Source organism: Drosophila yakuba, chromosome 2R, assembly GCF_016746365.2.
Source record: "Drosophila yakuba strain Tai18E2 chromosome 2R, Prin_Dyak_Tai18E2_2.1, whole genome shotgun sequence".
Classification (NCBI taxonomy): domain Eukaryota; kingdom Metazoa; phylum Arthropoda; class Insecta; order Diptera; family Drosophilidae; genus Drosophila; species Drosophila yakuba.
This window is the reverse complement of record NC_052528.2, coordinates 10,788,620-10,816,176: the sequence shown is the minus strand read 5'-3', so window position 1 is coordinate 10,816,176 and position 27,557 is coordinate 10,788,620. Positions and strand designations below refer to the sequence as shown.

General features: G+C 41.8%; 9 protein-coding genes and 1 long non-coding RNA gene across 21 annotated transcripts; 3 read left to right on the top strand and 7 right to left on the bottom strand.

Moving 5' to 3' along the window:
- The first annotated feature begins 50 nt into the window (after window positions 1–50).
- LOC6530046 (odorant receptor 49b) lies at window positions 51–2,224 on the top strand. The gene is made up of 5 exons (XM_002090956.4): window positions 51–318; window positions 639–1,147; window positions 1,204–1,586; window positions 1,637–1,846; window positions 1,971–2,224. The coding sequence occupies exons 2-5, from the start codon at window positions 715–717 to the stop codon at window positions 2,070–2,072; spliced, it is 1,128 nt and encodes a 375-aa protein (XP_002090992.1). The 5' UTR covers window positions 51–318; window positions 639–714; the 3' UTR covers window positions 2,073–2,224.
- Window positions 2,225–3,016: 792 nt separating this feature from the next.
- LOC6530045 (antigen 5 like allergen Cul n 1) lies at window positions 3,017–4,117 on the bottom strand. Of its 2 annotated transcripts, none has more exons than XM_002090955.4 (3): window positions 3,952–4,117; window positions 3,442–3,896; window positions 3,017–3,399 (listed from the first exon to the last, which is right to left on the bottom strand). In XM_002090955.4, the coding sequence occupies exons 1-3, from the start codon at window positions 4,087–4,089 to the stop codon at window positions 3,090–3,092; spliced, it is 903 nt and encodes a 300-aa protein (XP_002090991.1). In that variant the 5' UTR covers window positions 4,090–4,117; the 3' UTR covers window positions 3,017–3,089. The 2 variants fall into 2 exon arrangements, with proteins under 2 accessions (XP_002090991.1, XP_015052561.1); XM_015197075.3 differs by having other exon boundaries at window positions 3,017–3,378.
- A 240-nt stretch (window positions 4,118–4,357) lies between these two features.
- LOC6530044 (antigen 5 like allergen Cul n 1) lies at window positions 4,358–5,617 on the bottom strand. The gene is made up of 3 exons (XM_002090954.4): window positions 5,443–5,617; window positions 5,002–5,390; window positions 4,358–4,747 (listed from the first exon to the last, which is right to left on the bottom strand). The coding sequence occupies exons 1-3, from the start codon at window positions 5,569–5,571 to the stop codon at window positions 4,447–4,449; spliced, it is 819 nt and encodes a 272-aa protein (XP_002090990.2). The 5' UTR covers window positions 5,572–5,617; the 3' UTR covers window positions 4,358–4,446.
- LOC6530043 (antigen 5 like allergen Cul n 1) lies at window positions 5,605–6,739 on the bottom strand. Its single transcript, XM_002090953.4, has 3 exons — window positions 6,434–6,739; window positions 5,989–6,383; window positions 5,605–5,931 (listed from the first exon to the last, which is right to left on the bottom strand). The coding sequence occupies exons 1-3, from the start codon at window positions 6,554–6,556 to the stop codon at window positions 5,658–5,660; spliced, it is 792 nt and encodes a 263-aa protein (XP_002090989.1). The 5' UTR covers window positions 6,557–6,739; the 3' UTR covers window positions 5,605–5,657.
- A 220-nt stretch (window positions 6,740–6,959) lies between these two features.
- Window positions 6,960–17,299, bottom strand: LOC6530042 (probable pathogenesis-related protein ARB_02861). Of its 8 annotated transcripts, XM_002090952.3 has the most exons (5): window positions 17,032–17,299; window positions 16,824–16,964; window positions 7,701–7,830; window positions 7,570–7,641; window positions 6,960–7,505 (listed from the first exon to the last, which is right to left on the bottom strand). In XM_002090952.3, the coding sequence occupies exons 2-5, from the start codon at window positions 16,924–16,926 to the stop codon at window positions 7,346–7,348; spliced, it is 465 nt and encodes a 154-aa protein (XP_002090988.1). In that variant the 5' UTR covers window positions 16,927–16,964; window positions 17,032–17,299; the 3' UTR covers window positions 6,960–7,345. The 8 variants fall into 8 exon arrangements, with proteins under 8 accessions (XP_002090988.1, XP_015052558.2, XP_015052560.1 ...); XM_015197072.2 differs by lacking the exons at window positions 16,824–16,964; window positions 17,032–17,299 and adding an exon at window positions 15,991–16,084; XM_015197074.3 differs by lacking the exons at window positions 16,824–16,964; window positions 17,032–17,299 and adding an exon at window positions 14,339–14,584.
- On the top strand, window positions 9,148–9,906 carry LOC120321009. The gene is made up of 2 exons (XR_005560555.2): window positions 9,148–9,723; window positions 9,792–9,906. It is a non-coding gene; the product is annotated as an uncharacterized LOC120321009 (long non-coding RNA).
- Window positions 17,300–17,862: 563 nt separating the features above from the next.
- Window positions 17,863–19,041, top strand: LOC6530041 (transcription factor BTF3 homolog 4). Its single transcript, XM_002090951.4, has 2 exons — window positions 17,863–18,013; window positions 18,086–19,041. The coding sequence occupies exon 2, from the start codon at window positions 18,086–18,088 to the stop codon at window positions 18,593–18,595; it is 510 nt and encodes a 169-aa protein (XP_002090987.1). The 5' UTR covers window positions 17,863–18,013; the 3' UTR covers window positions 18,596–19,041.
- Window positions 19,042–20,474: 1,433 nt separating this feature from the next.
- On the bottom strand, window positions 20,475–22,762 carry LOC6530040 (beta-alanine transporter). The gene is made up of 4 exons (XM_002090950.3): window positions 22,499–22,762; window positions 22,038–22,353; window positions 20,910–21,971; window positions 20,475–20,851 (listed from the first exon to the last, which is right to left on the bottom strand). The coding sequence occupies exons 1-4, from the start codon at window positions 22,609–22,611 to the stop codon at window positions 20,528–20,530; spliced, it is 1,815 nt and encodes a 604-aa protein (XP_002090986.1). The 5' UTR covers window positions 22,612–22,762; the 3' UTR covers window positions 20,475–20,527.
- Window positions 22,763–22,840: 78 nt separating this feature from the next.
- LOC6530039 (protein lifeguard 1) lies at window positions 22,841–24,663 on the bottom strand. Of its 2 annotated transcripts, none has more exons than XM_002090949.4 (4): window positions 24,454–24,663; window positions 23,783–23,889; window positions 23,522–23,623; window positions 22,841–23,458 (listed from the first exon to the last, which is right to left on the bottom strand). In XM_002090949.4, the coding sequence occupies exons 1-4, from the start codon at window positions 24,470–24,472 to the stop codon at window positions 22,952–22,954; spliced, it is 735 nt and encodes a 244-aa protein (XP_002090985.1). In that variant the 5' UTR covers window positions 24,473–24,663; the 3' UTR covers window positions 22,841–22,951. The 2 variants fall into 2 exon arrangements, with proteins under 2 accessions (XP_002090985.1, XP_015052554.1); XM_015197068.2 differs by lacking the exon at window positions 24,454–24,663 and adding an exon at window positions 23,944–24,150 and having other exon boundaries at window positions 23,783–23,865.
- Window positions 24,664–24,772: 109 nt separating this feature from the next.
- On the bottom strand, window positions 24,773–27,467 carry LOC6530038 (protein lifeguard 1). 3 transcript variants are annotated; one of them, XM_015197063.3, is made up of 5 exons: window positions 27,320–27,467; window positions 26,690–26,783; window positions 26,025–26,350; window positions 25,710–25,958; window positions 24,773–25,652 (listed from the first exon to the last, which is right to left on the bottom strand). In XM_015197063.3, the coding sequence occupies exons 2-5, from the start codon at window positions 26,727–26,729 to the stop codon at window positions 25,293–25,295; spliced, it is 975 nt and encodes a 324-aa protein (XP_015052549.1). In that variant the 5' UTR covers window positions 26,730–26,783; window positions 27,320–27,467; the 3' UTR covers window positions 24,773–25,292. The 3 variants fall into 3 exon arrangements, with proteins under 3 accessions (XP_015052549.1, XP_015052551.1, XP_015052553.1); XM_015197065.3 differs by lacking the exon at window positions 26,690–26,783 and adding an exon at window positions 26,837–26,862 and having other exon boundaries at window positions 27,320–27,444; XM_015197067.3 differs by lacking the exons at window positions 26,690–26,783; window positions 27,320–27,467 and adding exons at window positions 26,837–26,862; window positions 27,205–27,277.
- Between the last annotated feature and the right edge of the window lie 90 nt (window positions 27,468–27,557).

Sequence of the window (27,557 nt, the reverse complement as noted above, 5' to 3'; positions counted from 1 at the left end):
GCTGCTTTTGCTTATCGGTCGATCACTTATAGTGTTTTTACTATCTCAAATCAATAAACATTATCTCTATGTAAACATAATAGAGTTGATATGCCAATTAGCCTTTCTTTATTAACTAAACAGCCAAAGTGCAGTCGAGTTATCAGCAGAACGCATTAGCAAAATTGCCAATCGGAGTTGGCTTCGAAATTTGTTTAATGAAAAATAAATTGAAGTGCTCTAATCTGGATAAATGGCGTTCAGTGCTCCACCCGTCGTCCTTTACTCATAATTCAAAAAGAAATCAATATGTGGCCAGTGAAATGCAGCAAATAAATGGTACAATTCAATGGCGAAAATTTTGCAAAATCATTGGCAATTTAGGCAGAAATCGAAGCCTAATGAGACCAGCTGGGAGTCCACGCAAGTCGTGTCCTTCAAAGATAGCAAACTCGAAAAGAAAAGGGTTCTTAAATACCCTAAAATGGCATATAAATGAACTGCAATGTTCTGCTTTGAAAATAATAAAGAAAATATAGTTTAAAAATAGGGTTTAAAATTAAAATATAATAGTTTTTGCATTTTGTTCTGATGGCTTTGCTATTTCAGCACGCAAAAGACTCCTGAAAAGTATTATACCCGTTGATATTTTCCTATAGGAAAATGCTATAAAAGGTTGAGGCACTGACAGGATGGCTGAAATTTCGATAAGAAAGCCCACTCGAGTTATAAGCCATGTTTGAGGACATTCAGCTAATCTACATGAACATCAAGATCCTGCGATTCTGGGCCCTGCTATATGACAAAAACTTGAAGCGTTACGTGTGCATCGGCCTGGCCTCATTCCACATCTTCACCCAAATCGTCTACATGATGAGTACCAACGAAGGACTAACCGGGATAATTCGAAACTCATATATGCTCGTCCTTTGGATCAATACGGTTCTGCGAGCCTATCTCTTGCTGGTCGATCACGACAGATACTTGGCCTTGATCCAGAAACTAACCGAGGCGTATTACGATCTATTGAGTCTGAACGATTCGTACATATCGGAAATATTGGGCCAGGTGAACAATGTGGGAAAGTTGATGGCTAGGGGCAATCTGTTCTTTGGCATGCTCACCTCCATGGGATTTGGTCTGTACCCATTGGCCTCAAGCGAAAGAGGTGAGTTGTGACATAATCGAAATTAGTGGTCCAATTAGGAGTCTTTCTTCTTCCAGTGTTGCCATTTGGCAGTAGGATTCCTGGTCTGAATGAGTACGAGAGTCCGTACTACGAGTTGTGGTACGTGTTTCAGATGCTCATCACCCCGATGGGATGTTGCATGTACATTCCGTACACCAGCCTGATTGTGGGCTTGATTATGTTCGGCATTGTAAGGTGCAAGGCTCTGCAGCATCGCCTCCGACAGGTGGCGCTGAAGCATCCGCACGGAGACCGCGACCCCCAAGAACTGAGGGAGGAGATTATAGCCTGTATTCGATACCAGCAGAGCATTATCGAGTACATGGATCACATCAACGAGCTGACCACCATGATGTTCCTCTTCGAGCTGATGGCCTTTTCGGCGCTGCTCTGTGCGCTGCTCTTTATGCTGATTATCGTGAGTAGATGTGCACAAAGGGAACCTAATGCATGTGCCATTTGTCATAGGTTAGCGGCACCAGTCAGTTGATAATTGTTTGCATGTACATTAACATGATTCTGGCCCAAATACTGGCCCTCTACTGGTATGCAAATGAGCTCAGGGAACAGAATCTGGCCGTGGCCACCGCAGCCTACGAAACGGAGTGGTTCACCTTCGATGTTCCACTGCGCAAAAACATCCTGTTCATGATGATGAGGGCCCAGCGGCCAGCTTCAGTAAGTCCAGCTTACAATAATCCTTAAACAATAACTATGCTTTTAAGTGCAGTGAAAACTTAATATGCAGTCTATTTTCCCCTTTCCGCTGGTAAAACCTATTACATTGAGCTTCAAATTACAGATACTTCTGGGCAACATACGCCCCATTACTTTGGAGCTTTTCCAAAATCTACTGAACACAACATATACGTTTTTCACGGTTCTCAAGCGAGTGTACGGATGAACGGATGAGCGAGCAAGGACCAAACAGAAATATTTTATTAAATAGCTTAAATACTGCACATGCAAAGACTCTCACGATACGATTTACCATTAACTCTGGGCACTATCGAGCACATTTAACAATTGAATAAATCATTAGGAAAAACAAAAAAATAGTTTTTCGTATTTAGTTAGTGGGAAATACTCCCATTTTATTTCTTGTATTTTTTCAGTGAGCACTATTTGCGGTCGCCGCGTATTTCACGCCGCGTTCGCCATTTTTTCACTTTCCCGACAATGAAAACCGAATTTAAAAAAAATAACTGAAATCAAATGCAAAAAAGACGAAAACGTGTGGCCTGTGCGCGATAAAAAATTTGTTTGCTAAAGTTGTCAACGAACTTTTTGCGTCCGCTGACTTTGACTGGCAGTCGCCGAGGTGCGAAAACAGGGATTCTGCAGGATGCAAAATGCAGAGTGCAGAATGCAGGATCCTGGAGGCAACTCGGCGGGCAGATGACAAAACGGAGCGGGGAAAACACATTTCAATTTGAATGCCACGTCGCAGGTGAGTGGCGTCGGGCGAACCGGGTTCATTATAATAATGGTGATGGAATTAAGGTGCGATTCTACTGGCTGAACTTTCAATCTCGGTTGTAAAACGAAGAATACAAACAGAAAGACGCGGGGTAGAAAGGAAGTTCTAATTCGACAATAAGTGGAGCTACTTTGACAACAATTTGCGGAACAAACTAAAGTTTTCTCTCACTGCTACATTACTTATTAAACATTTCACATAAGTCTCATTGCTGGCATCTTTAATCAGTGTTCTTTGTAGAGCAAAGGGGTATTCTAGAGATTCATTGAAAAGTATGTAACAGGCAGTTGCCACGCCCAATCCAACCCCCACAAACCCCTCAAAACTGCAACGCCCACACTTAAGGAGTGTAAACCGAACAACTCATATAACTCATGCATCATGGAAGTCCTTTCATGTTTATTAAAGTTAATTGGCCTTGGAACTGCAGAGCTCGCCACTTCAGAAGAGGCCAGCGAGGTTGGAGGAGTCGTAGATCTCGTTGACGGAGCACAGGTTAATGAAGACCGGATTCCGTCCGCTGCGGCATTCGGTGGCCGGACGATCGCCGCTCTGGTAGACCGGGGCATTGACATCGTTTGTCCGGACAAAGTTGCAGGTCATGTACTGGTGGACACTGGACAGCGACTGGCCGGCCTCGTTGGTGGTGTTCTTGGTCTGCCGGAGAATGCCGCAGCCCACGTGGGTGGTGCTATCCCGGACGAGCTGTGTGAAGTAGGCAATGCACTTGCTGACGCGCAAGCGGAGGATTCTGGTCAGGTGAGGAATACTTATTCCGGGTACCTCCACCTACCTGTTGTTGGGCGGACTGAAAGCCATAATATCCCGCATGCTGCACTCCTTGTACTCGGCGAACATCTGCTCCAGCGTGGCCTTGATCACCTCATCTTCCGTGTGGTACTCCACCGTGATTGGTGCCTCCGGATTGGGGTTGCCATCGGGAGAGCTCGGCGGCAAGGGATTTCCCTGCCAACCGCCCTCGGCCACCACCTGGGCCACGTTGCGGAACTGCTCGCTATTCCGGCAATGATCGTTGACCAGGGCACATCGTTTCACATTGAGCTCCGCAAAACTGGCCAGCTCCTGATCCCACTGCAGCGTGGCCATCCGGGTGGCCGGACTGAAGCCCATCAGATCGCCCCTCGCAATCCGATCGCGGTACTCGTTCAGCTCATTGAGGATCATGGTGCGACGAGCCGTCGTTATCCGCACAATGTGGGCATCCGGCCCGCAGATGTCGGCCAGCGCCTAAAGGAGTCAATGCTTTAGAGAGGTGGCTCGCTAGCCGTAAGATTCATCTTACCCCGAAATTGTTGCAGGCTATGTGCCTCTCGGGTCCGGGACACAGGGTCGGATCGCAGTAGTCGAAGGCCTGTAGCTGCTGGCCCAGGAGCATCAGCAGCAGCAGCAGCAACAGCGGCGGCCACTTGGTGTCCAACATCTCGACGAAACAGCCAGTTTAGCCAGCTCCGGCCACCCGAGGCTGCCTCTTATAGAGTTCGCAGGCGCCAAATCGATTATCGCTCAAGCGGAGCTATCAATTGCGACCATTTACTGAGCCCCAATCAGTTAAACAATTAGTTGAGCCCACTATTAGGCACACTATTTTGTACACAGAGAAATATTGTTAACTGTTCTGTAGTATTTCAGATACTTTTACTGCCTTTATATCCGTTTAAATAATAAAATATTATTAAATATTTCTCCCATTATTCTGTCATCGGTTTCGTAGTTTTTTATTTTATGAATAGTATGTATGGGAATATTAAGTTCAAAGTACCGTTTTATAGGTGTACATTTATATTTCATGTATCATTTTTTCGCTGGGCGGCATCTTTGATTTCACCACCATGCTGTTGGCATCCACGACCTCTTCCTCGTTGCAAAGGAACTGGTACATCTGGCTCGGTCCAGTGAGGCATTTCTCGCCGGGAATGTGGCCCTCCTCGTACGGGACCATGTTGTTCACATTGGCCCGCGAAAAGTGGCAGAGCAGGATGATATTCGACTGGTCCTCCGTCCTACCCTTCACACGAAGGCCACATCCCATACGAGAGCCGTGGTCCTGAATCAGGGGCATATAGTGGCCCACACAGGTTCTGAAGTAAAAAGAACCAGAACTTATGATCTCTAGTTTAAATAGTAAGACATCAATATGGTCTTAGTTGTTAAAACTAGCCTTTTTAAAAAAATGAAGATAAAACAAAATTAAATTAAAAATAAAATTAATTAAAACAAATTAACCAAACTTATTCCAACTTTTGTCAAAGATTTATAAAGTTGATTTCTATGAAATAAGCTTTAATACTATTCGTGAAATATAGGTGGCGTTTTACGTCACTTACTTACTTACCCTTCTCTTAGAGGCACTATTTTCTGACTGTTCCTGACGCATCCCAAGACATCGAGGAACATCTCCGGCAGCAGCTTATCTAGAATCGCTTGTTTGAGGCTTTTGTTCCGTTTCATCTTGCTGCGGATTTCAGTCGTTGCCACATAGTGATACTTCTCGGTATTGGCGCAGAATTTTCCCGTCTCATCGCACTGGCGAACTTGGCGATCGGCCAGCCTCTGCAGTTCGAAGTCCCAGCCCATTGTCGGCATGCGAGCGGCTACCGAATAGTTGCCCACTCCACTGGCCACATAGTTGCGCAACATGTTGATCCTGCTGAGGATGCCGGCCTTCAAGGCTCCATTAACGTTCAGAAACAGATTGTTCTTGCCACATTGCTCGGCTATTGCCTGCAGAAACTGTCGTTATTTCGGTACAATCTCGAGTAATGGATGCTACTACCTTGGGTTGAAAGCAGCCCACATGGACTTCCGAGTTCATGCAGAGATTGGGTCTACAATGGGGATCATCTTTTGAAGACAAGGTCCCGGTTAGCGCTATCAGAAACAGGTACAGATACCACAACTGCATCTCGACTAGTCAGCGTGGCAAAAGCAGATCAACTGAAGTGTATAGCTATCTTAAAAGCTAAATTTATTAAATGCAGCATGACCGAATCAATTAAGCTCGCCCAATTGCAGGGCATTTGGATTAACATGCTCCTCGGGTGAGCAGAGCCCCTCATAAATGGAGTGGGTTCCCGCATAGCAGCGACTTCCCGGATGAACACTTGTCCGGTAAATCAGCTCATTGGCAATCTTTCCGCGTGAGAAGTGACAAAGGACTCCGTACTGATAGAGTCCGCTAGTGTGGCTTCTGCGCAGCATCATGGCACAGCCGACATGGGCGGCCAAATCTTGGGCCAGTTGGGTGAAGTAGCCACGGCACTCCCTGCAATCAAGGATCAGCTATACATTTTTCACTTGGAACTGTGCGACTGACTCTCACCCGTCTTTGGCCGGTTTCTCCGCATTGATGTGGGCCATCGTGCAGCCCTTCACATCATCCATCCAAAACTGCAGCACAAAGTCCAAGACCGATATGGGGTCCTTCTCCAGGTGCAACCACTTGGTGCTGCCATATATATACGACACATATCTGAACGCATCCGTATTGCTGCAGTAGTCGTCGATATAGTCACAACGTCTCAAAGCAAACTTGGCCAATCCTGCCAGCTCCTCGTGCCACCGGAGTGTTGGCATCCGCGCAGCCGGACGCAAGTGCGGGTACTGGCCCTTAGCCACTGTATTCCGGAAATCGTTTAGGACGGCCAACAGGTGGGCACGCAGGTGCATGGGAAACTTCATGATGATCGCTCCACTGCCACAGCTCTCATCGAAGTCCTGCGAAAGTCAGACAGTTACATTCCACCTCAATGGGAACACCAACTTACCCCATAATTGCGGCAAGCAATGTGCGTTATCTCCGGCAGACACAGATCCTTGTTGCAGTAGTCCGTAGATAACGCCTCCTGACTGAGAAGGACTAATGTAAGGACTGATAGAAAGTGCAACATCTGGTGTCAATTGGTGGAATCGAAATACAATAATATTTTGAAGAAAACTCATTTATCTATACAGCGGAAAATCCATTTTAACTGCCTGAATCAGCATGACAATGTTTCAGCATATAAAGCTATTCCCAGTTATATTTCCAGCAGTAGGAAGCCTGGAATGTTTTTACACTGCGCGATATAAATATAAACAAATATAGGAAAAATTGAAACTTTGTAGGACTAGAAAAAATCAATTTTAAAACTGCCTGGCTAACAATTGATTTGGCCAAACATAATTCCTCATACTCAATCAAAAAATGAAACCTTTCCATGGCAGTAATAGCAATGTAAATCCACTGGTAATCTTTAGAATCCCATTATAGTGCAGAAATGGAGTGCAGAAATAATTGAAAACATGTTTGCATTTCTTGTTTTTGTGTTTTGTGAAAGTGCACATCGAAACAAATATGCTGTAGTTGTATTTGATGTGCACTTCACTGGTTTATTACAATTAACACTTCATGTAGTTCAGTTTTGTTTTCGCTTTGGATTTGCTTATCGTAGATGTATAAATAAAAGGTTGCTCTTAAGTTATATGTACACGTTACATACATCACAAGGAATACAAAAATGGCTCGTTGTGCGATCGCTTTCACTTTGGTTTTTTCCCAGGAGTTTGAAAGTACAACCGTGGGAATTACCTAATACAAGGAAATATGGAAAGTAATGTTTTCGGCTGAGTAAAAAAGCTATAACGAGACGGAAAGGGGATCCTCAAAACTAGTTTCGCTTTCGGCTCACAGTGGGATTTCACTGGCCAAAGTGGGGGTTGTAGGGAGCCTGCTTCTCATATCCGGCGGGCATAACACTGGGTCCTGGATTAGCCATGGCCATGTCATACGGCGGAGGATTCATGCTGGCAGCGCCGGCGCCAGGATACGGAGGATACGCCACGCCATGCGTTTGCATACTGCAAAGGATAAAAGCATATCAATTAATATTTGCGTTTCGCTGGAGCTCTAGTTTCCACATACCCGGGCATCGGCATTGGCATTTGCTGCTGGTTCTGTTGGGGCATCGGCATGGGCATCTGCACAGTCACGTTGCTGCGGGAAAAACGGAGACATTAGAATAGTTTCCGGGACCACTCTACATCCGTACTTACCCGGTGGTCTGTGCGGGGTACGAGGTTGAAGTTACGTAGGCATTGCCCGCCGGATAGCCCGGCGGAGGCAGCTGTGTGACCGGATATCCGCCGGGAGCCGTGTGCGTGGCGGAGGTCACCACCACGGGCGCTGCAAGGAGCAAGAGCGGAAAAAATAAATTAGAAACGGAAAATAGCTGGGCCAATAATTCTGAATCATCGCCGACAGCGAATTGCAGATTCGATAAGCTCCCACTTTTGATTAAACTCATCAGTGTGGACAAAAATTCCCCTTTTCAGCACTCAAAAAAATTCAATATAGTAACAATCTAAAATAATATAATAAAAATCTTAATTAAAGTAGTCATTAAAGTCAACCACACATTAAATAAACATTACATATTTCGTTTTTAATTTCATTTTGTTTTTTTTTTTTGTGTAACCTATGCGCTTTTTTTTGCTCTCCATGCATTTTAATCTTATCCACTCGTTTTATTTATAGAAACAGTTTATAGCAAGCCTATGTAGCGTTTGTATACACTTGGAATACTTTAATAAAACATATAAATATCACAAGCAGCTAAGAAGACAGCAAGTAATATTTAGGCAAATTACATAAAAAAAAATTCTTGGCACCAATTGTTTTTAGTGTTTTTGTCAATATTTTCAATGTTCAGTCAATGTAATTACCAGCGGTATCGCTGATTGTGTAGCCAACATTTCGCGCTGCTTTTTGCTTCCGTCTAATGCAAACCACGATAGACGTAACGAAAAATATAGTAAAAGCTATAGATAATCCGACCCAGAACTCCCACATTCTCGATAAGTCAAAGGATTTTACTCGAACAAAAACACAATCGCTTTCCGAGCGAACACAGAACAGACTGCAAAGCCTATGTCTGACAAACCCACTCACACGGCCCATGTCTAATCAATGTCCGATTATATGGCCAATACGATAAGCGGGTGGTGTACTCTCATTTTAGTTTGTTTATCACTGGTTTTTGGCAAGAGGAAACAGCTTCAAAGTTACATAAATCATAAATAACACAGCCCGATCGCAGCCATTTACCCATGGATTTGAACTTCTTGACTATGCAAAAGAAGCAGAGGCACATCAAAGAAGCAATCGCTATGAAGATTGAGAATGCTATGATGGGAATAATAAAATTATTCATCGCGAATATTTTTTAATACAAACTAAACTGGTGCTACAGCTTGGAGTTCTCGATTTCAACTGACTCATGGTATTATGGTTTTCTGTAAATGGGACATTTTGGGAAGCGATTGGTCGCGTTATCGCCACAAAAGGGAGATCCCCGAAAAACACACCTGCGCCTTTGGTGAGCGCCGCTCTTCGTGTTCGACCGCGGGTCAGGAAAACCGCCGCGGAAGTCATGAAAAATACGGAGAAGGTGAAGAAAAGTATCCAGTAGATGCCCGAATCATCCATGATTATGATACTGACTGTATAAGCGGCGCACAAAGACTAAACAAAAGCGTGGAACTAAAGCCGCCGGATTGGCAATCGAAAAAGTGCCCGTAATGGCCAAAGAAAAGGGCAATCGCTCTCATAAAGATAGCACTTATCAGTGATAACAACACTTTCAACCATTATCATAACTTACTTAAATCACCGAGAGCCCGACGACGCTTCCAATATAGTGCAACCAGGCCGATCAACACCAAGATGAGTATTTTGAAGGTCATTCGCAAGACGGATATGAATACAATTGAGTGTGCAGGCGATTCCAGCAACAAACTGTACTGCGTTTCGTTGTTCATTTCGAAAATATATTTACTAATTGTTCAAATATTGAAAGTCTTCCAGGTCTCGAGCAAGAGTCAAGGCATATATCACAGCAAGGACAACCAAAACCGTGAGGATACCCGCCTCGAATGCCAGAAATGTCCAGTTTATGTGGAGCCGCTGGGAAATGTCCTCAAACACATCCAATATGGTGGCATTCATCGTGAGGACCTGCGACCTAACTAAATGGATTTCATAATCATTTGCTGAATTACCCAGCATTTCGATATCCATGTACGTCAACACTCAATACCTTTGTGTGACCATTAGCCACTAATACCCAATTATTGATTTGCGTTTAGGCGTAAACGTACCATTTAGCAGCACATTTGGAATTGGGATCCGAAACAGAAGGGAATCACTGCCGCTGTTATCAGCATATCAGTATATATTGCACAAATATAATAATAACACATAGTCATTACCCACTCCAAGCCAAGTCCTACATCTGAATACCAGGATAGGTGGTCTATTTCACAACTTGTCTTCTTGAAGTTTAAGATATTCGATAAAAAAATGTTCTAAAGTCGTTTTGGAGAGAAAATGAAATACCATTTCTTTAAAGATTTCTTAAGAATGAGTCGGACTGCCTATAAAACAGACTTCACATCCAGTTGATGACTTGAAGCAATTCGCACACAATCTACGATTTCTTTTAGACAATGACTTGAATATTTCAACCATAAATATAAGTGGCAGTGCAGATAGGAAGCAGAAGCTCTATACCGTGGGTAATACCCATGATCAAATATTTCTAATTTTACAGGATTCAGATTGGAAATCTACTTCAGAATCTTGAAATGACGTGATCAAGTACTTGTTTAAATAAAAAAATTAGAAATTTACCTCTACTTAAATGTGGCAATTGACCAAGAGTGATCAAAGTGACTCAAAGTGTTAAAATGATTAATTAATTGTAGAATAACATTCGCGATTTAGTGAGTGTTTCTCTATAAAGAGAAAATTTAATGACAATGAAAAAGGAAGTACCAGTTACAAGAACAATACCATAATAATGGATACTAACCATCACAGTTCTTAATTTGGAAACACTTTGACCAGACTGAAGTCTTCATCATAAAGACCTACCTACAGACTAAGAAAGCTATCTGAAACTGCAATTATTTGTGAGTGTTTATAAGTGCAGAAATAAAAGAAGATGGCTTATCGTACAGATAAGTTAACAAGAGAGAACGCTAGAGTCGAGTTCCCGGACTATCTGATACCCGTTACTCAGCTAGTGAAAGTGCGAAGGAGGTCTTCAACACTGACAGTTTTTGGCGGTTTGTGGGCATTAGAGTGGGCGTGGCAAAAAGTTTTTGGCAAATCGACAGAAATTTACAACACTAATACAAAAATAAAAAATATCAAAACATTTTTCAAAAGTGTGGGCGTGGCAGCTTTGGGCGGTTTGTGGGCGCTAGAGTGGGCGTGGCAGCATGATTCGACAAACATGCGCTGCGTCTATGTCCCTGGAGTATGTATGCCTTATCTCATTTTTCTAGCTTTTGTAGTTCCTGAGATCTTGACGTTCATACGGACAGACAGACGGACATGGCCAAATCGACTCGGCTATTGATCCTGATCAAGAATATATATACTTTATATGGTCGGAAACGCTTCCTTCTGCCTGTTACATACTTTTCAACGAATCTAGTATACCCTTTTACTCTACGAGTAACGGGTATAAAAATGTCTCTTACCTTCCTTAGTACCTCTGCAACACCTTCTCCAAAAGTACACGCATAAAAACAAAAAACCATAAATGCAATTTTGATAATCTTGTACATTACTAAGGGGTCATTTTTTGGTATCGATACATTTTCACCGAAGTTATGTGGCATTTTGTAATGCACCAAATGTCTAGTGTATCTAGAAACGTTTGACTGCAACGAACTTAGGAAAAGAACTGAACTAACTGATTTAAAAAATGTTCCTAAGTTCAAATCTCCTTAGACTGACTCTTTGAGAAAAAATCAAAGCTTTTTGTTGTAAATGAAATAAAATTCCCTACACTCATAGAAAAAATGTTCTGCATCTTAGAAAATATCCCCAGATAAAAAATGCCCTAAGACTGATAAGCTCTTTGTTTAATATAACAAAATAACGATGTGCTCATTTGCGCAGCGTACTTTTAGGCTTAACCGAAATATTACCAACTAGCAAATCCTATAAACCCTATCATATTTCTAGTCAGACTGCGCGTTTGTCTTTCCGTTTACCTACAGTTTTTAATATGAGACACCATAAAAGTTCTAAAACGAAATGATTTACAACCTAAAACCAGTACTTTGTTCAATCAGCAAAACAAATTTGTGTCTGATTTTGATATACATCATTATATGATTAAGTATCAATATGTAAGTCAGAATTACACTCCAATTCTCAATAAAATAACTGGTAAATCATTTTTTTTGAAGGGTATAAGTATTTGTATATCTGTAAGTAGCCAGATAAGGACCATCCATTGGCATAAAACTTCGGCCATACTTAACTAAAATCATGGAAAATACCCAACAGAGCTACGCTCTGAAAAAGATGCCAATAATATTTTGTTGAGCCTAAAATGTTGAATACTAATTATTGCGGCTACACAATTTTCCTAAGCTTTCTTTAATTTATTAAGCAGTTGGTTTGGCAATATTGTGAAATAAGTTTAAGAAAAAGAAATGGATTTGTGGCGGGGCGATAAGTTTTCTACAAGTCGATAGAAATATTTCTTAAGATCCAGCTTGGAAATCAACTTCAGAAACTTGGAAAGACGTCATCGTTTAGTTGATTTAATTATACAAACACGTTCCCCAGATTTACCTCTATTTACATGTGGCAATTGACCAGGAGTGAACAAAGTGGCTCAAAGTGGGTTTTGCGCTATAGAGTTAACTACACGAAACTTGTTAGAATGAGTAATTGTCTTACTATATAGACATACATTCGCCATTTATTAAGTGGGTGTCTCTTTTTAAAGCACTACAATATCTTATAAATGGATTACTAACCATTACAGTTTTCAATTTCTTTTTTACTTTTTAATCGAAGGCAAATACATATGGCTCCAACACAAATGGTCAAAATAAAAACAGCAAACACTATGACCAGACTTAAGTCTTCTTCATATGAATTTGAGTTGAACACATTCACAAAAAGAAAATTCATGATGGCACAGCGAACGCGACCTACAGACTAAGAAAGCTATCTGAAACTGCAATTATTTGCATGTGTGTTTATAGGTGCGGAAATAAGAGAAGTTCGCTTATCGTACAGATAAGTTAAAAATGTCTCTTACCTTTCTTAGTGCATTTGCAAGAAAATTTCCAAAAGCACGCGAATAGAATCCAAAAAATCATAAATGCAATTATGATAGTTCTTATAGTTCTTACTGGGATATCTTTGGTAAGCGATTCATTTTCATCAAAGTTATGTGGCATTTTGTCATGCACCAAATGTATCTGTATATCTAGTAAACACGTTTGACTGCAACGAACTGAGTGAATAAACTGATCAAACTGATTTAAAACTTGTGCCTACGCTCAGATCTCTTTAGACTGACTCTTTGAGAAAAATCCAAGCTTTTCGATGTAAATAAAATGGAATTCCCCAGTATCAGGTTACTATGACTCACTACACCATTTCCCTAAGATTAGAAAAAAGTACAAATACAGAAGGGCATGTTGTCGGTATATTATACTGATTTTCTCTTCTAAAATTACTTAACAAAAACAAGAACAGAACAACTTAAGAACAGTTAGCAAATACGTGAGGCGTGACAACATGAGTAAACGTCTATGTCTTTGGAGTCTACATGCTGAATCTCAACTTTCTAGCTTTTATAGTTCCTGAGATCTCGACGTTCATACGAACGGACAGAGGGACATGGCCAGATTGATCCTGATCAAGAATATATATACTATATATAGTCAGAAACGCTTCCTTCTGTCTGTTACATCTTTTCAACGAACCTAGTATACCCTTTTACTCCACGAGTAACAGGTATAATAAACTTAATTTTTCCAAATCGATTACATACCCTGCTTAGAGCTTCGACAAAGACAATCGAAAATGCAGTATAAAAGCACTAAAATCAAGAGAATTGCTATTAAAGTAGCCAATGTAAGTAGAGCCCAGATTTGCAGCATTTCAGTACTCAGCATTTTTTGTTTACTTAAAAATTACTTGTTATCCAACCGAAAGGAATTAGCAAACTAAAATGTTGAAACATTCTATGTGGGTTTACACTTTAAATACACATACACAGTATATACACATTTTATATTGAGAATGTTATAACACAAAATACAAAATCGTGCTATGTATAACCCATAAATTTTAAAGAAAGTTGGGAAAAAACCAAGCTTCAATACAATGGCTGTTATCGGTCATACTTGAATCCAGATAGTACACACATCCGAAACTTCTAACTGAATGTTTCTAAATGAGCAACCCCGATTATTCACCGTTTGGATCAGAATATTAATCTTAAATAGTAATATTTCGGAAATAAAATAATGGAAAAACCACCACTTAGTTTTTTAGAGCTACGCTCTGAAAAAGAAGCTTATTATCTTTTTTTTAAGCCTACCTAATAATATTGAAAACGACTCATTGCAGTTACATCCGCATCATTTTCTTAAACTTTCTCTAATTTATTAAGCAGTTGGTTTGGAAATCTTGTGGTGTTACAGCAATGTTAAATAATAATAAAAATAAGTTTCAAAAAAGTTAAATAGACTGTTCTGCATCATTTTTGACAAAACAACACACACGAAATTTACACACGGAGCTTCGACATCTAAGCATTCGGAAAGACACAGGACAGCAAGAAAGGACTTCTGGATCGGTCTATACTAACTTGCTTCGATCACGACCTTGTCCGCCAGCCGCTGTTTCCTTTTGCGGATCACCGATCCTATTATCAGCGCCAGGAATCCGACGAGGATCACAGCGAACATGGAGCACAGGACGATGGTGGAGATCTCCAGATCCTTGTCGCCCGGAACATGCGGCATCTTACTTGAACTACTTCAACAACAAGAGTGTTTACAAACTAATAGATTCGATCGGTAGGCAGTCTTGAGGATTGTTTGATGGGTATTGAAACTACGCCACGGTAATGCGAAATTGCGATGCGTTCCCAGTGTTCATTGCGCAGACGTTGAACGATAATTGCGAACTGGACTCGATTCCTCGCCAGCTTTTGTAAGTTTCCAGGTGTGCATATCCCCACAGACCCGGAGTCAGTTTAAAATGGTGGTTTGAAAGGCAAGATTAGATTAGCACCCATCGCAGTGTCGGTATTGACGCTCTGCCCGTTTAATCGTCTTAGGAAAGCCATATAGTCCTGATATCGGCGCCAAAAGCTAGCATAGAATCGGGGGGAAACCATACAAATTTCAAGTGGACATTATTTTTACAGCTTAAAACCTGCGTCAATAGTTAACATCAATCAAATGAGAAATTGGGTTTCCATTCTGAAATTTATTACTTTTGTGGGATCATCAACACGATGCGATTACAATTGAACGATTCTCACAAATCTCTGATCTCCTCTGACGTCAGTGGTTATCAAATAATTGAATTACCCTTATCGAACGCTTATTATCTGAGATGGTAAACAATACAGCTGTTGAGGAAATTCACCGGTCAACAGTTGGACCCACGATCTTTCTGCAGAAACGAAGAAAGCTAAAGTCTGTCTCAAGTACAAGGACAATAATCATACTGTTGACAAAATGCTGATAAGTGATTTATTTATCTTAATATTTTATGATCCTAAGCTTGCAATCAGTACAGGTATTCTTGAGTTAATACAAATCAGCGAAAAAGTAGCTACAGCATTTACAATTACAATCAAGTTCCTGTGCACGTGTCAAATGTTTTTTATTACTAAAATATTAAAGTTTCTTTTCTTATAAATGAATTCCTTCATAACGTGCTAAATACTGTGATTTTCGACTAGTAATTCCAAAAACTATGTAGAAGGTGTCCACACATTTAATTTAAAAAAAATTCTATTATAGTTATTTTTGTTGTCCAAATGATTCAAACATTCTACAAAATATTCAAGTTAGGAAATTGGTCAGTCCATTTAAAAACTAAATTCTTGGCGTGTTGGGTTTTTGTGGGAGCATGGTCCCAACTATTTACGGCCATCTAATCAACACCCTATCGCCTAATTGAAACAACACTAAATATAATTTAATATGATTCTGCCGCAGGTAATAGGAATAAACAAGACTTGACGTCAAACGTTTGCAAATATAAGATAATAAGATTGTCGAAAATGTTTAAAAGGCTACACGAGTCCGATTCGGTTTGATGAACAACATTGATGATTTGTAAATTAGAGTGATAATCAAAACGCTCGATGCAAATGGCGACTTGGATTTGAAGCACTTATAGGTACGATTAGATTTTGATAGCTCAACTGTCTGGAGCGATTCCCAGAATCGGAGATAGAACCATCGATCATCCCAGTTGTACTATTTAAAGGACTGCGCTCACCGGCTGTGACGACAGTTGCGGTGCCCATGCGAAGTTGGCGGGCTCGACGAACTCGTAAGAACACCAGTATTAAAATCACTATTAAGAGCACCATTGTAATGGGAAACCATATATCAAAGTAGATGTCCCCCATTGTTTAAAGATACGTTTTCCAACGTGCCGTTCGGTCTAAAAGTTCGAGTTATACTGCATGAGGTACTTAGCTTTGGCATGGATACAATTGTCACTCGTGCTTATCTATAAAAATGTATCAATTCCTTATCAAAACGCTACTGAAGATGAGTCATTTATAATCATTTAAAATTATTATCATAATAATAATTTTAGCTGAAGTGTTGTGACATTGGGTAGCTAACTTTATAGCTAAAAGTAAACCGAATCAATGGTGGAAAATGTTTAAAAATTGGGAAAATCTTGGCCAGACAGTGACAGACCATCCACTTATTTTTAGATAAGATACGATCATATAAATTAACGTAATTAAATAATTACTTCGGCCCTTGTCGATAAGGTAAGCTACGTTTACGGTTGAGCGTAGTTCAATTTGTTTACGAATCGATGGAGAGGCAAAAACCGAAAAACTGCAAAAGCTCTCTCTTCATTATTCAGATTTCTCCCTATATATGTATATATCGACTGAATGGTATTAATATTATCACTTCTTAACACGAATAGGATTTCGTATAGTATTACGCACACAGGCCAACAGCTGAAATTCATCTTTTGAGCTAAACTCCGCATGTTTGGTTTTTTTTGCGTGTGAATGACTCATCAGGGGTTTATTTGATTAATGGATTTTAGGTTGCTACTTCTATATATATACAGTTACTCACTGGACAGAACGGCACCCTGGCGTCTGGTGGTGCAACAATACCCGCAGCAACTCATGATGAGGAAGGAGAGCAGGAAGAACATGAATATGCCCCAGAAATCCATGGCGAAATCGTCTATATCGTCAAATTCAAAGACTTCCACTGCGGAGGAACGTAATATGTTTAAAAAGCAATATTCATTGACGATAAGCCATCGTGCAATACTTACGTTTGACAAGGATTTAGCGGTTATTCCCCTTTACAAATATATTTAAAGTCGAAATTTCCACTTGTTGCAGTTATTGCACCAGAATGCACTGCTTTTGTATCGGATTTATCCGCTTTTTGGTAGAACTAGTGTAATTCACTTAAATATCACTGAACCACTCTATCGGAAAGCCGTTATTGAAGCCCGATTGGAATTAGCTATATCTTATCAGCGTTAATCTGAAAATAATATAATTTATCATGATAATAATGCTTGAAACGTTTTGAAGCACTGACTGCGTTGGCTGTGTTTAGTGAGCAATCGATACGAAGCGGGCGATAGCTAGCACACTCAACACAGCAATCGATACCATTGGAATTGAAAAATTAAGAATTCATACACAATATGTGGTATAAATGTTTTTTTTTTTTTAATTTTATGCAAAGATTCCGTTAACGCCAGTAAACATATTTAATGTTTTTTATGAACTTTTTTTTTCAATATCAAATTTTGTAAAATATTTGTATTAACTTAAATATAGGGTTACAAACTATAGAATTAAAATAAGAAACATACAACAATGACTAAACAATAAAATTTAAATAAATTTAAATGATAAAATAAACTTAATAATAAAAAAGGGTTCTAATAAAGGTGGAAATACTTACCTACGTTTAAAAACTAAAAAATATAATATAATACACAAATAAAACCTTATTGAATACTCAGAAAATATATTACTTCTTCAAAATAGGTTATTAGTCTTCAAAATATATCTCTATAAATTATTAAAAAAAAATTTAAATTCCTATGGCGCGCTGTGGCTGCCACCTCGTAAGCTATCGATAGTCCACACTCACGTTTAGTACTGCCTACCAGTACTACTCACATATACATACCTCTTTTGCCATTTTTATCATGGCGATTTCTTTTTGACATTTGACTACGACTGGGCGCACGTGTTTTCTGGCAAGGCTCTGTGCTAAATTATAGTAAAATCAAAGTGAGTATTGGAATGTGCGGCATTTGATTGGCGTGTTACTGATGCAACCATTGTGTGTACTCCATTGAACAGATGAACCCGGAGAAGCTGAAGAAGTTGCAAGCGCAGGTGCGCATTGGCGGCAAGGGCACCCCCCGCCGCAAGAAGAAGATCGTCCACTCCACGCCCGCCACCGACGACAAAAAGCTGCAGTCGTCGCTCAAGAAGCTGTCGGTGAACACAATCCCCGGCATCGAGGAGGTGAACATCATCAAGAACGATGGCACCGTCATCCACTTCAACAATCCGAAGGCCCAGGCCTCGCTGCCGACGAACACGTTCGCCATCACAGGCCATGGCGAGAACAAGACGATCACCGAGATGGTGCCCGGCATCCTGACGCAACTGGGTCCCCAGGACATCAACCAGCTGAAGAAGCTGGCCACGGAGATTGCCAACAAGACCGGCGCCGGCGGCGCAGCCGGCTCTTCGGCCGCCGATGCCGGTGACGATGATGTGCCCGATCTGGTCGAGAACTTTGAGGAGGTGGCCATCGCCGGCACAAAGGAGGAGAAGTCCGGTGAGGTGGCGGCCTCCGCTTAGGCAGGTCCAACCCCGCCCACCCAGGCAAATCACACCACACACACCGAAAACAAAAACATACATACAAAACATACGGGGCCAGGGAGCAAGACGAAGGGGCAGGCATACAGGACAGGACCCACACCCCAGATGCCGGAATTACACCTACCATTTAGCCATTCCGGTTTCAAATCGGAAACGGATCCACTCCGCACTGTTGATAGCGCTTCTGCCCTGGATGGGCCATCCTTCGTGCTCCCTTCAGCCACTTTTTTGGGGGTAATGCTACACACTATACTAAAATACAAAAATAAAGGCATCCGAGTGAGCGCTGAACAGAACACATAAGCATAATAACTATACTTAACATACTAAGGGAACCCTTCAATCTTAATCTAATAGTAATAGTTTGGAACCGACAATTGTATTTTCCAAAGCGATTAAAGCACGTTTCCTTAACCAAAAAACCACAGTCCAAACAACACACACATTCTAATTTTTGCCGCCCTCCCCCAAGAACAAAACACATAGATGTATCTATAGATATATGCGCTCTCGTAATACACTATATACTATATATATATGATACGGTTTTCGGAAGAATTGAGACGAGGTGATTAGGGGAACAACGCAGACACTCCAGAAGAATTCATTGCCAGGTCGCGAGGACAGAGAAATATATTTTTAGCACTAGCTCTTACCGATTTTCCCCAAATTCCGACTTTTCGATGTAACCCCGCCCTCAAGAAATCCTCAAGTGAAAACGTAAACAAGCTGAGACCACAATTACGATTCGAGAACCATGTACCAAAATTGTTGAAAACACTTCTTATGATTTAGAAACTCTTGTTTTAGACCATCATACATGCATTACATTAAATGAGCTGTAAAAAACATACGACCGACCATTCATATTTCCAGCATTTCTTTTAGTTTAATGCCTATTTTTTTTCTGTGCTTGCATAATCGACATGTGTGTGAGTGGGCCTCTGTGTGTGTATGCATAGCAACGCTCTTGTGTGAGGTTTTCGAGGTGGTTGGAAAGGGGAGGTGCGGCGCAAAGCACGCGGCAGTCGAAAACTTGTTGACATTGGGAATAGTAAGTGAGTAAGTCTAAACTCCAGATGGTCAGAAGCCTCCTTCGAAGGAACTTTGACCCGTTCGCAACATCCGAATTATCTGGCCAAATTAAAAGGTGGGAAGTCATAGCATGCGGTACAAGTACAAACAAATATATCTATATATATATGGTTCGAAAATCTTCGAAATGAGTCACGTTTAAATTGGCTTAAAATTGAGATTAGGCCAGTTCAACCGGAATGTTTCTTGAAGTTTCTACTTATACTTCGTGTATGTGCATAAACAAGCGATTGCGGTGTCTTATCACATTTCGACGACCTATAGCGTATTAAGGTTAATACAAATGCTAGTATTTTTATCAGTTACGAGGTCGTATGGAGTAAAACAATCAGTTGAATGTTGAAAATATGCCAATTTAATTGATGTTCATTGGGTGTTCAATTGAGTATTGTTTTGATTTTTTGTCCATTTAAAATTGCCGGTTGGCCTGCCAACTCTTTTTATACACATACATGCATTTATAATACTTCGTTAATAATTGACATATGAATAAAAGCTTTACAAAATATTTTTGATGTCAAAAAAAAAACATATAGGCTAACGCTACGGAAATACTTATTTAAAATATTTTTTAAAATAAATTATAGGTACTCTTAACATATTTTACAGATTGAACTTGTAAAATAAAGCTTCAAACTTTCTATAGTTTTTAATAGCTCACACCACTGTAAGTGCCACTTATGTATGTAAGTATATACCAACGGTACAGAGTTGCCAGATGTAAGAGAAACAATGCCGCCACAAAATCAAAACAAATCAATTTCAATTTCGAACTTTATTTTAACCTACTCTATTCAAACAACATTAAACTAACTAAAGTGTGCGCATTTCCTTTTTACAAATGCTGCAAACAACCTTGCAAGGGACTCTACCAGAATCCGGAGTATCCACACGATGAAAAACCGGTGTTCCGCCTTCAGGAACAATCCTTTTCTGCGGACTCACACGGATATTGTTGGGCTTTCGCTCGCTTTCCACGCAGCAGCAGAGGAGGAAGCTCAGTGGCACTGCCTCGCCCTCTTCCAAAGTCTGGGGGAGATTTCGGTTTCGGGTTTCTGGCAGCAGAAGGCTAGCAAAACCTCCCAAGATCAGCAGAGCTCCCATCACAATTAGCGGAAGAACGAGCATTTGCTGACCCTGCAACGGGAAATGGGTGAATATTAAGACAAACAGTAACCTCCTTAGTCGCACTCACCATATGATTGATCATGGGAATCACTATAGGTCCAACCATGGCTATCACCGAACTAAAGCTCATGCCCAGTCCCCGCACCACCGTGGGATACAGTTCGGATGCCAGGAGCGGCAAGACTACAAAGGACGAGCTAATGCCCATCTTGCCCACGCAGTAGAGTAGCAGTGTGATGTCTGGATACAGGAATGTGGCCACGCAGGCCACTCCGCCTACCAGCATCGAGATGAAGAGGATCCAGCGCCTTCCAAAATAACTCAGCCCCGGCCAGAGTAGCAAATATGTTGGCAGTTCCACCGCCCCAGCCAGGAAGAAGTTCCAGATCTCATCGCCTCCGAGCGCAGGAGCATAGTAGCTCAGTCCCACATAGACACTTGTGTTGGCAAACCAGATAAGGGTGATGATCAGCGTCTTCCGACGCATATTGGGTCCCCGGAACAAGTCCAAGATTCCATAGTGGGTGGTCATAGAAGAATTCGTTTCCGCAGCCTTTGTGCTTACCAGTTTTCGCTGCAACCTTTCGACAAAATCCCTGTTTACGCGCACACCATTCACTCTAGCCATCACTTTGAGGATTTTCATCGCCCTCCTGGTTTTGCCCACGGCCATTAACCATCGTGGTGATTCCGGGAGCACGAAAAAGCAGGAGAAAAGCATCAGCAAGGGCATGGATACTGCCAAACTAAGTTCTCGCCAATCACGGACGATATAGATAACTCCGGCTAATACCACCAAGCCCAAAGAGTAGGCGATATTCGAGACGATGGTGCAAAAAACTCTCCTCTCCGGTCCCACCAGCTCAATGGCCAAAACATAGGGACTCGCCAGAATAGCTGGCACAGTCAGTCCCACCACAAAGCGCAGTCCCAACCAAGTGTAATAGTTCCAGGCAAAGGCACTGGCCGCACAGGCAGTGATCTCAAGCAGCAGATAGGCGTAGAAGGAAGGCCGCCTGCCCCACAGATCCACTAGATATCCAAACACATAGTTACCCAGCAATCCGCCAACACCGAAGATCACAAGCGCCAAAGTAACAAGGAAGCTGCGGTCGCACACCAAATTCCACTACAAGAAATAAGGGAAATAAGTCGAAGGCATAATATAAGTTTCCTATAAATTATAAAAGCCTACCTCTTGAACCACCGTACTAGAGTATATGGATTTGTCGTAGTGCCAGCCATGTTGACATGGCACCACCTGCGCCGTATCCGTCTGCAACTTGAGCAAATCCTCTGCCTTTTGGCGAATCAAATCTGGAGGCGGGCGATACTCAAGATAGCGCACTATATCGGTATAATTTCGCGTGTACATGGAACACTCGGCATAGGCTCCATTGCGATTACGCGGAATGCTCAGGTTCTTAACAAGCTGCACGTAGTCCTGTGTCCAGGGCTCCAGCTCGGGAACCCGACAAAAGTGTTGAGGTGTGGCCGCTATGAACAACTGGCTAGAAAATAATCATGTTAGGTAATTACGAAAATTTACTGATGAAGTAAGGGTACGAGGCGAAAAGGTAGAACCCATTTGAGTATTTTTAATTATATATTAATTTTCTGCACCCTTTTATAAAAAACCAAAAGAGGATGACCAACCTGTAGGCGTGGAAGGCACAGGGCAGCGCGGCGGGCAACAGAACGGAGCAGATTATAACCTTCTGGTAGAGCCCAAAGGAGCCCACCTCCCGCAGCACCTCGTCGAAATCCATGTCCGCCCGTTAGCCAGACGCTCGCGCAACTGACGATCGCGCCGATCACCTTGTCCACATCCAATCCAGTCCAGGAACTGCTGGCGCTGCAGGGGCTGATTGGACATAATTACATTATGGCCTCTCGTGCGCATTAATTAATTGGACACCGCGGTGTGGACAAGGTTCGAACTAGTTGAGCGCCCCAATCCCAGCCAAAATCCCAAAACAAAGCGAGCACTCGACAACGTTGGATTAGTTAGTCGGCTTGTATTTCTTCGCGGCTAAGGTGGCACTGGGCGCATAAAATTAAGTTACATTTCTAAAACTGGAATAGAAGCTATGGATCATAATGACCAGTCTAATTGCGAGACAATCCGATAATGGTCAGTATGTACATGAAGATGTTAATAATGTCCAGGTAGAGGTTTAGAGCGGCGAAGATGTACTCCTCGGGACTGATGGAGTACTTATGATTACCGCCCAACATCAACTGGGTATCGTACACCAGGTAAACGGAGAAGAGCAATGCTCCCAAGGAGGCATAGACCAGTCCGATCACCTTGCCCGGGATGAAAATAGCGATAATGCCAAAGATGATGAAGACCACAAGACAGGCCACCAACACTCCTCCGCACATCGTAAAATCGTACTTGGTCTGCAGGGCAAACAGGGTGAGTCCCAGGGCCACCGCAGCCGTAATTCCCACTGCCATCAGGACCTCATCCGCCTCATACTGTCCGGCGACCATTCCCAACAGGAACGACTCCGCAACGGTGAACAGGAACAGGAAGATGAAGTTGAGAGGCGTCTTACGGCGTACACTTTCGCAGCAGGCCATGCATATCATGGTCACGATAAGAACTGCCTGATTTTTACAATTTCGGATTATTGTTAATCAATTTATAACATTAAACTTGTAAAAACTTACTAAGGCTATCCAAAACAGGGCCGGATTCTTTTGCACCCATTCCTGCGAAGCTTTCGAGAACGTAAATACACTAACAAAACCGAAAGTGATCAGCAATTGGCACTAAAAATAGAATGATATCAAAGATTAGATGCAGGAAGTCAATAAGTTAAAAGCGATCGAAAGTAGACAAGTAGTAAATACAATAGGTTTATTGTTTGGACGTTCTAATTTATACAGATGTTCCATGTTTTCCTTTTCAGTATTAATATCAGCACTTACCATTAATATCAAGTAGACCTTCCGGATAAAGCCCTTCCGAATGCTCTGGTCATCGAAGGCGAAGCTCTTGTCCGCTTCCGCATCTGTATATGCGCCAGTTTCATCGCCTGTGTGGTTGGAAGACAATTCAAGGAAGCAGGATAGTTAATACAATGACTAACCGTACTGAAAATGATCGTTGCTGCTCATGACCAAATTGCTATGACTAAACTTTTAGTCACTAAAGTAATGGTGTTCTCTTTGGCTGACTGCCGGCAACGTGCGAGTGTTTCAGCTTAATGGAACCGAATCGCCCTTTCTAGGTGTCCCCATATGTCGGTATGAGTTGAGATTAGCCGGTTACCGACTCTTATCAAAGCCCCACACTTCTACTCTAGATAAGATTTGTATATTGATGTCGGTGAGTAACTGATATTGCCACCATACAGTTTAAACACGATTGTTCACTCTCCCTTCGATTGGGTGAATCAGAGTATTTGGGCTCACACTGAAACCTATTCAGCTGTCTTATCAGATGAAAATGCACAGAGAGAGATATATTTTGTAGCCTCTTGCAGAGAGAAAACGATGCAGTCAATAAGCTTTCTACAATAGCCAAATCGATTATCTAATCTAGAAAACCTTTCCGCAACCAATTTCGTTTGGTTCAGCCCCATCCGCGAGGTACTTACCTTGCTGGTAGTGATACATTTTATAGCTACGCCCTGCTGGAATTCACACGAACTACTGAACAGGTGGCCGGGTCAAACGCATGCTATGGGGCCAACCCGAAATTTAAACACCTGGACTTCTTTCTGTGGTGGTGCAGATAACGAAGTAAACTTAAGCGATGATAAAGCAAGAAGGCAGACGATAATGGTCTGGAGTCTAAAAGTAATCCAACCAACGGCGTCGCTCTGCCATTGCAGACTAAAATTGCATCTGGTGGTGACTGGCTGGTTGAACTGGATGAACCACTGAGGGAAGCCCCACAATGCAGGGGTCTGTGGCTTTAATAAATAGATGCGCTTTATTGTTGACTTTAAACTCAGTGTCGCTGCAGGGATTACAATGTTCGGTACTTGATTCATAGTTGAAAAATCGGGATTCCTTGGTTAAGTTTTATGTTTTAACAACTGCAAGCAATCTTGCTTATTTGTATATTCTCACATAAATATGTTAATACGTAAATATTTATTGTTGTTTTTCGTATCTGAATGGCATATCATTTGGTATACATACATATATATAATTTTTTTTTTTAGATGAAAATTTGGAAACATTCACTTGGTTTGCACCTCAACTTAATAAAACATACATAACAAGTAAGTAGTTCATATAACTTTTGCTGCCATTTAGAACTAGAAGGAAACGGGAAATTGGCAAACACAGCAATTCTGAGCCATTCTTTAGTTGAAGTTTTCCTTTTACTGGGGGAGCACACCGATGAGATTACGCGACAACGATATTCGTTTTAGGTTACAAAATAACCCGGCTAAACAGTAAACAATATTTGGAAATAGAGCGGAGCTTAGTCGCGCGACGCGCCGATTATAGTCAGAATGTACATGAAGATATTGATGATGTCCAGGTAGAGGTTTAGTGCCGCAAAGATATACTCCTCGGGGCTGATGGAGTATTTGTGCTCGCCGCCCATCATCAACTGTGTGTCGTAAATGAGGTAAACGGAGAAGAGTAGCGCTCCGATTGAGGCGTATATCAGCTTTATGACTGTTCCCTTTATGAAGATGGCCACAATGCCGAAAATGAGGAAAATCACCATGCAGGCGATCAAAATACCGCCCATCATTGTAAAGTCGTACTTGGTCTGCCAGGCGAAGAGTGTTAGAGCCAGGCAAACCGCTGCTGTTAAGCCCACCGCCATGAGAACCTGGAAAAAGGTTTCGATTTATTTTACTATATATCGTACATAAATCGAAGTACTCACCTCATTCGGAGCATATTTGGTTGCGGAAACTCCCATTAAGAACGACTGAGCTGCTGTAAACAGACCCAAGAATATAAAGTTCGTCGGGGTTTGGCGGCGAACACTTTCGCAGCAAGCCATAGACAGCATGGTTATTAACATCACGCCGAGAGCAACCCAAAAGAGCCACATGTTACGCCTAGCAAAGGTTTTAGTGCCCTCGTGAAATACAAACAGGGCCACAGCTCCAAAGGTGACGATAAGTTGTCCCTAAAGAAAATTAAATGATGGTTTAGTGGGCATGCTTTCTATGTATCCTAAGTATTCTAAGCTCACCATCAGAATCAGGTACACCTTGCGTATGAATCCGCGCCGGATGCTTTGGTCGTCAAATGAGAAGTTCTTGGGCTGGCTCTCCGGATCATCGTAGACACCGTAGCCGCCAGCAGATGGTGGTGGTTGAATGAATCCCGGCTGGGGAGCATAACCTCCTGGTGGAGGCCCCTGTCCGTAGGGTTGTGGATAGGGTTGGGCACCTCCTTGGGCATAGGGTGGGTAACCTTGCGGAGGTCCTTGAGGTGGATAACCACCCTGAGGCGGATATCCACCATATCCTCCCTGAGGGGGATAACCGCCGCCATAGTTGTACTGCTGGTTAGGATCTGTGGAATATGACATCTCGTTTTAGTTTGTTACTTAAAAACGAGCTTCCAACGTTCCGCTACAGCAATCTGTCTACCAAGAACTGTAAAATCTAAATGAAACGCTTCGCCATGACGAAGAGATGCGCATACCAAGAAACAATCTCGAGCAAATATGTACATACAACCATGATAAGAAGGGACAAGTACGATATGTAAAGAGAGAGAAGTAATGGAAATGAATGAGCTCTGGGAAATTACTGAGCATTCAACGGGTAGCCAAGCTCCGGGACGAACAAAAGCATGCGATCAGAAAACGGGTAAGCTTTAACACTCGCTTAGAAGTTAAGAAGATTGAACCTTGGTATTGGGGATACTGGGGAACACTTTGCCAGGACATTCTCGAGGGACTTCGCTCTAGGGATTTCTAATTCCGAAACCGCTGTGGAGTAAACTTAGATCCGAAAAAAAGAATGTGTTAGAACGGCTTGTCCTTATTCCACTCACCTTGCATTGTTTCGATGTTGTTTTACCTGCAAAGACAGATGATAAGCAATCATTAGCTAATTTAATTAGCGTCTAAGAAATGTGCACACTCTTTGCAACTTTAATTATCAATCACTTTGCCACTAGAGTACTGCCTGAGTAACTTGGATACCGTTTTAATTGTTGTGGCCCCATGACGTGTGCCTCTCAAGCTTTCGAGTGTGGGTACTCCGGAAATGGCTAGGGCCATTTATGAACCTTACCTACACGTTGAACTGCGAGCTCAATCGCATTAACCTAGTCGTAGCTATTAAATTGGTTCAGCCGGAGCACCACCAACGTAAATAATACATACACAGCAGCTCGGTGTAGAAAAAGTGGTGACTCACTTTTGGAAATTGCCAGCTTCTCGAAATTACCGGGAAATCACACTATTACAGTTTGCTTTGCGGTGACCTATTTCTTTGCTATTATTCAAATTATTCTCTTTGTATGACTTATTACCTCTGGATTACGTTGCAATTTGATCAAAACAAACAAATGAATTTTGTTTTTCTGAGTATTTGTTTTTTTCTATAAATTAACAGAGATGCGCCTGCTGACTTTTATCGAAACGCAGCTGTAACAATCGATGGGGGTGGAACTTTTTCTCTTAGAAGGTGGCAAATTATAGACTTCATAAACATCGGCTTAAACTTTAATGCGTTTGAATTTTATCTGGAAAGTACTACACTGTACTACA

Coding starts and splice junctions, on each gene's coding strand:
- LOC6530038 (XM_015197063.3), bottom strand. CDS start 26,729: ATGTCCTGGCAAAGTGTTCCCCAGTATCCCCAATACCAAG. Junction 26,351..26,689: donor CCAGTATCCCCAATACCAAG/GTTCAATCTTCT, acceptor CATATTCCACAG/ATCCTAACCAGCAGTACAAC. Junction 25,959..26,024: donor AGGTGTACCTGATTCTGATG/GTGAGCTTAGAA, acceptor AATTTTCTTTAG/GGACAACTTATCGTCACCTT.
- LOC6530046 (XM_002090956.4), top strand. CDS start 715: ATGTTTGAGGACATTCAGCTAATCTACATGAACATCAAGATCCTGCGA. Junction 1,148..1,203: donor ATTGGCCTCAAGCGAAAGAG/GTGAGTTGTGAC, acceptor TTCTTCTTCCAG/TGTTGCCATTTGGCAGTAGG. Junction 1,847..1,970: donor GGGCCCAGCGGCCAGCTTCA/GTAAGTCCAGCT, acceptor TTCAAATTACAG/ATACTTCTGGGCAACATACG.
- LOC6530039 (XM_002090949.4), bottom strand. Junction 23,624..23,782: donor AGGTCTACTTGATATTAATG/GTAAGTGCTGAT, acceptor TTCTATTTTTAG/TGCCAATTGCTGATCACTTT. Junction 23,459..23,521: donor CCCTGTTTTGGATAGCCTTA/GTAAGTTTTTAC, acceptor TGTAAAAATCAG/GCAGTTCTTATCGTGACCAT.
- LOC6530043 (XM_002090953.4), bottom strand. CDS start 6,556: ATGTTGCACTTTCTATCAGTCCTTACATTAGTCCTTCTCAGTCAGGAG. Junction 6,384..6,433: donor TTGCTTGCCGCAATTATGGG/GTAAGTTGGTGT, acceptor TGACTTTCGCAG/GACTTCGATGAGAGCTGTGG. Junction 5,932..5,988: donor GAGAAACCGGCCAAAGACGG/GTGAGAGTCAGT, acceptor CCTTGATTGCAG/GGAGTGCCGTGGCTACTTCA.
- LOC6530045 (XM_002090955.4), bottom strand. CDS start 4,089: ATGTTGGACACCAAGTGGCCGCCGCTGTTGCTGCTGCTGCTGCTGATG. Junction 3,897..3,951: donor TAGCCTGCAACAATTTCGGG/GTAAGATGAATC, acceptor TGACTCCTTTAG/GCGCTGGCCGACATCTGCGG. Junction 3,400..3,441: donor TTCAGTCCGCCCAACAACAG/GTAGGTGGAGGT, acceptor TCACCTGACCAG/AATCCTCCGCTTGCGCGTCA.
- LOC6530044 (XM_002090954.4), bottom strand. CDS start 5,571: ATGCAGTTGTGGTATCTGTACCTGTTTCTGATAGCGCTAACCGGGACC. Junction 5,391..5,442: donor TGGGCTGCTTTCAACCCAAG/GTAGTAGCATCC, acceptor CAGTTTCTGCAG/GCAATAGCCGAGCAATGTGG. Junction 4,748..5,001: donor ATAGTGCCTCTAAGAGAAGG/GTAAGTAAGTAA, acceptor TTTTTACTTCAG/AACCTGTGTGGGCCACTATA.
- LOC6530042 (XM_015197074.3), bottom strand. CDS start 14,495: ATGCCGCATGTTCCGGGCGACAAGGATCTGGAGATCTCCACCATCGTC. Junction 7,831..14,338: donor CAAGGTCGTGATCGAAGCAA/GTTAGTATAGAC, acceptor TGCTCCTTGCAG/CGCCCGTGGTGGTGACCTCC. Junction 7,642..7,700: donor TACCCCGCACAGACCACCGG/GTAAGTACGGAT, acceptor TTTTTCCCGCAG/CAACGTGACTGTGCAGATGC.
- LOC6530040 (XM_002090950.3), bottom strand. CDS start 22,611: ATGGATTTCGACGAGGTGCTGCGGGAGGTGGGCTCCTTTGGGCTCTAC. Junction 22,354..22,498: donor TGTGCCTTCCACGCCTACAG/GTTGGTCATCCT, acceptor ATTATTTTCTAG/CCAGTTGTTCATAGCGGCCA. Junction 20,852..20,909: donor TTCCCATGATCAATCATATG/GTGAGTGCGACT, acceptor TTCCCGTTGCAG/GGTCAGCAAATGCTCGTTCT.
- LOC6530041 (XM_002090951.4), top strand. CDS start 18,086: ATGAACCCGGAGAAGCTGAAGAAGTTGCAAGCGCAGGTGCGCATTGGC.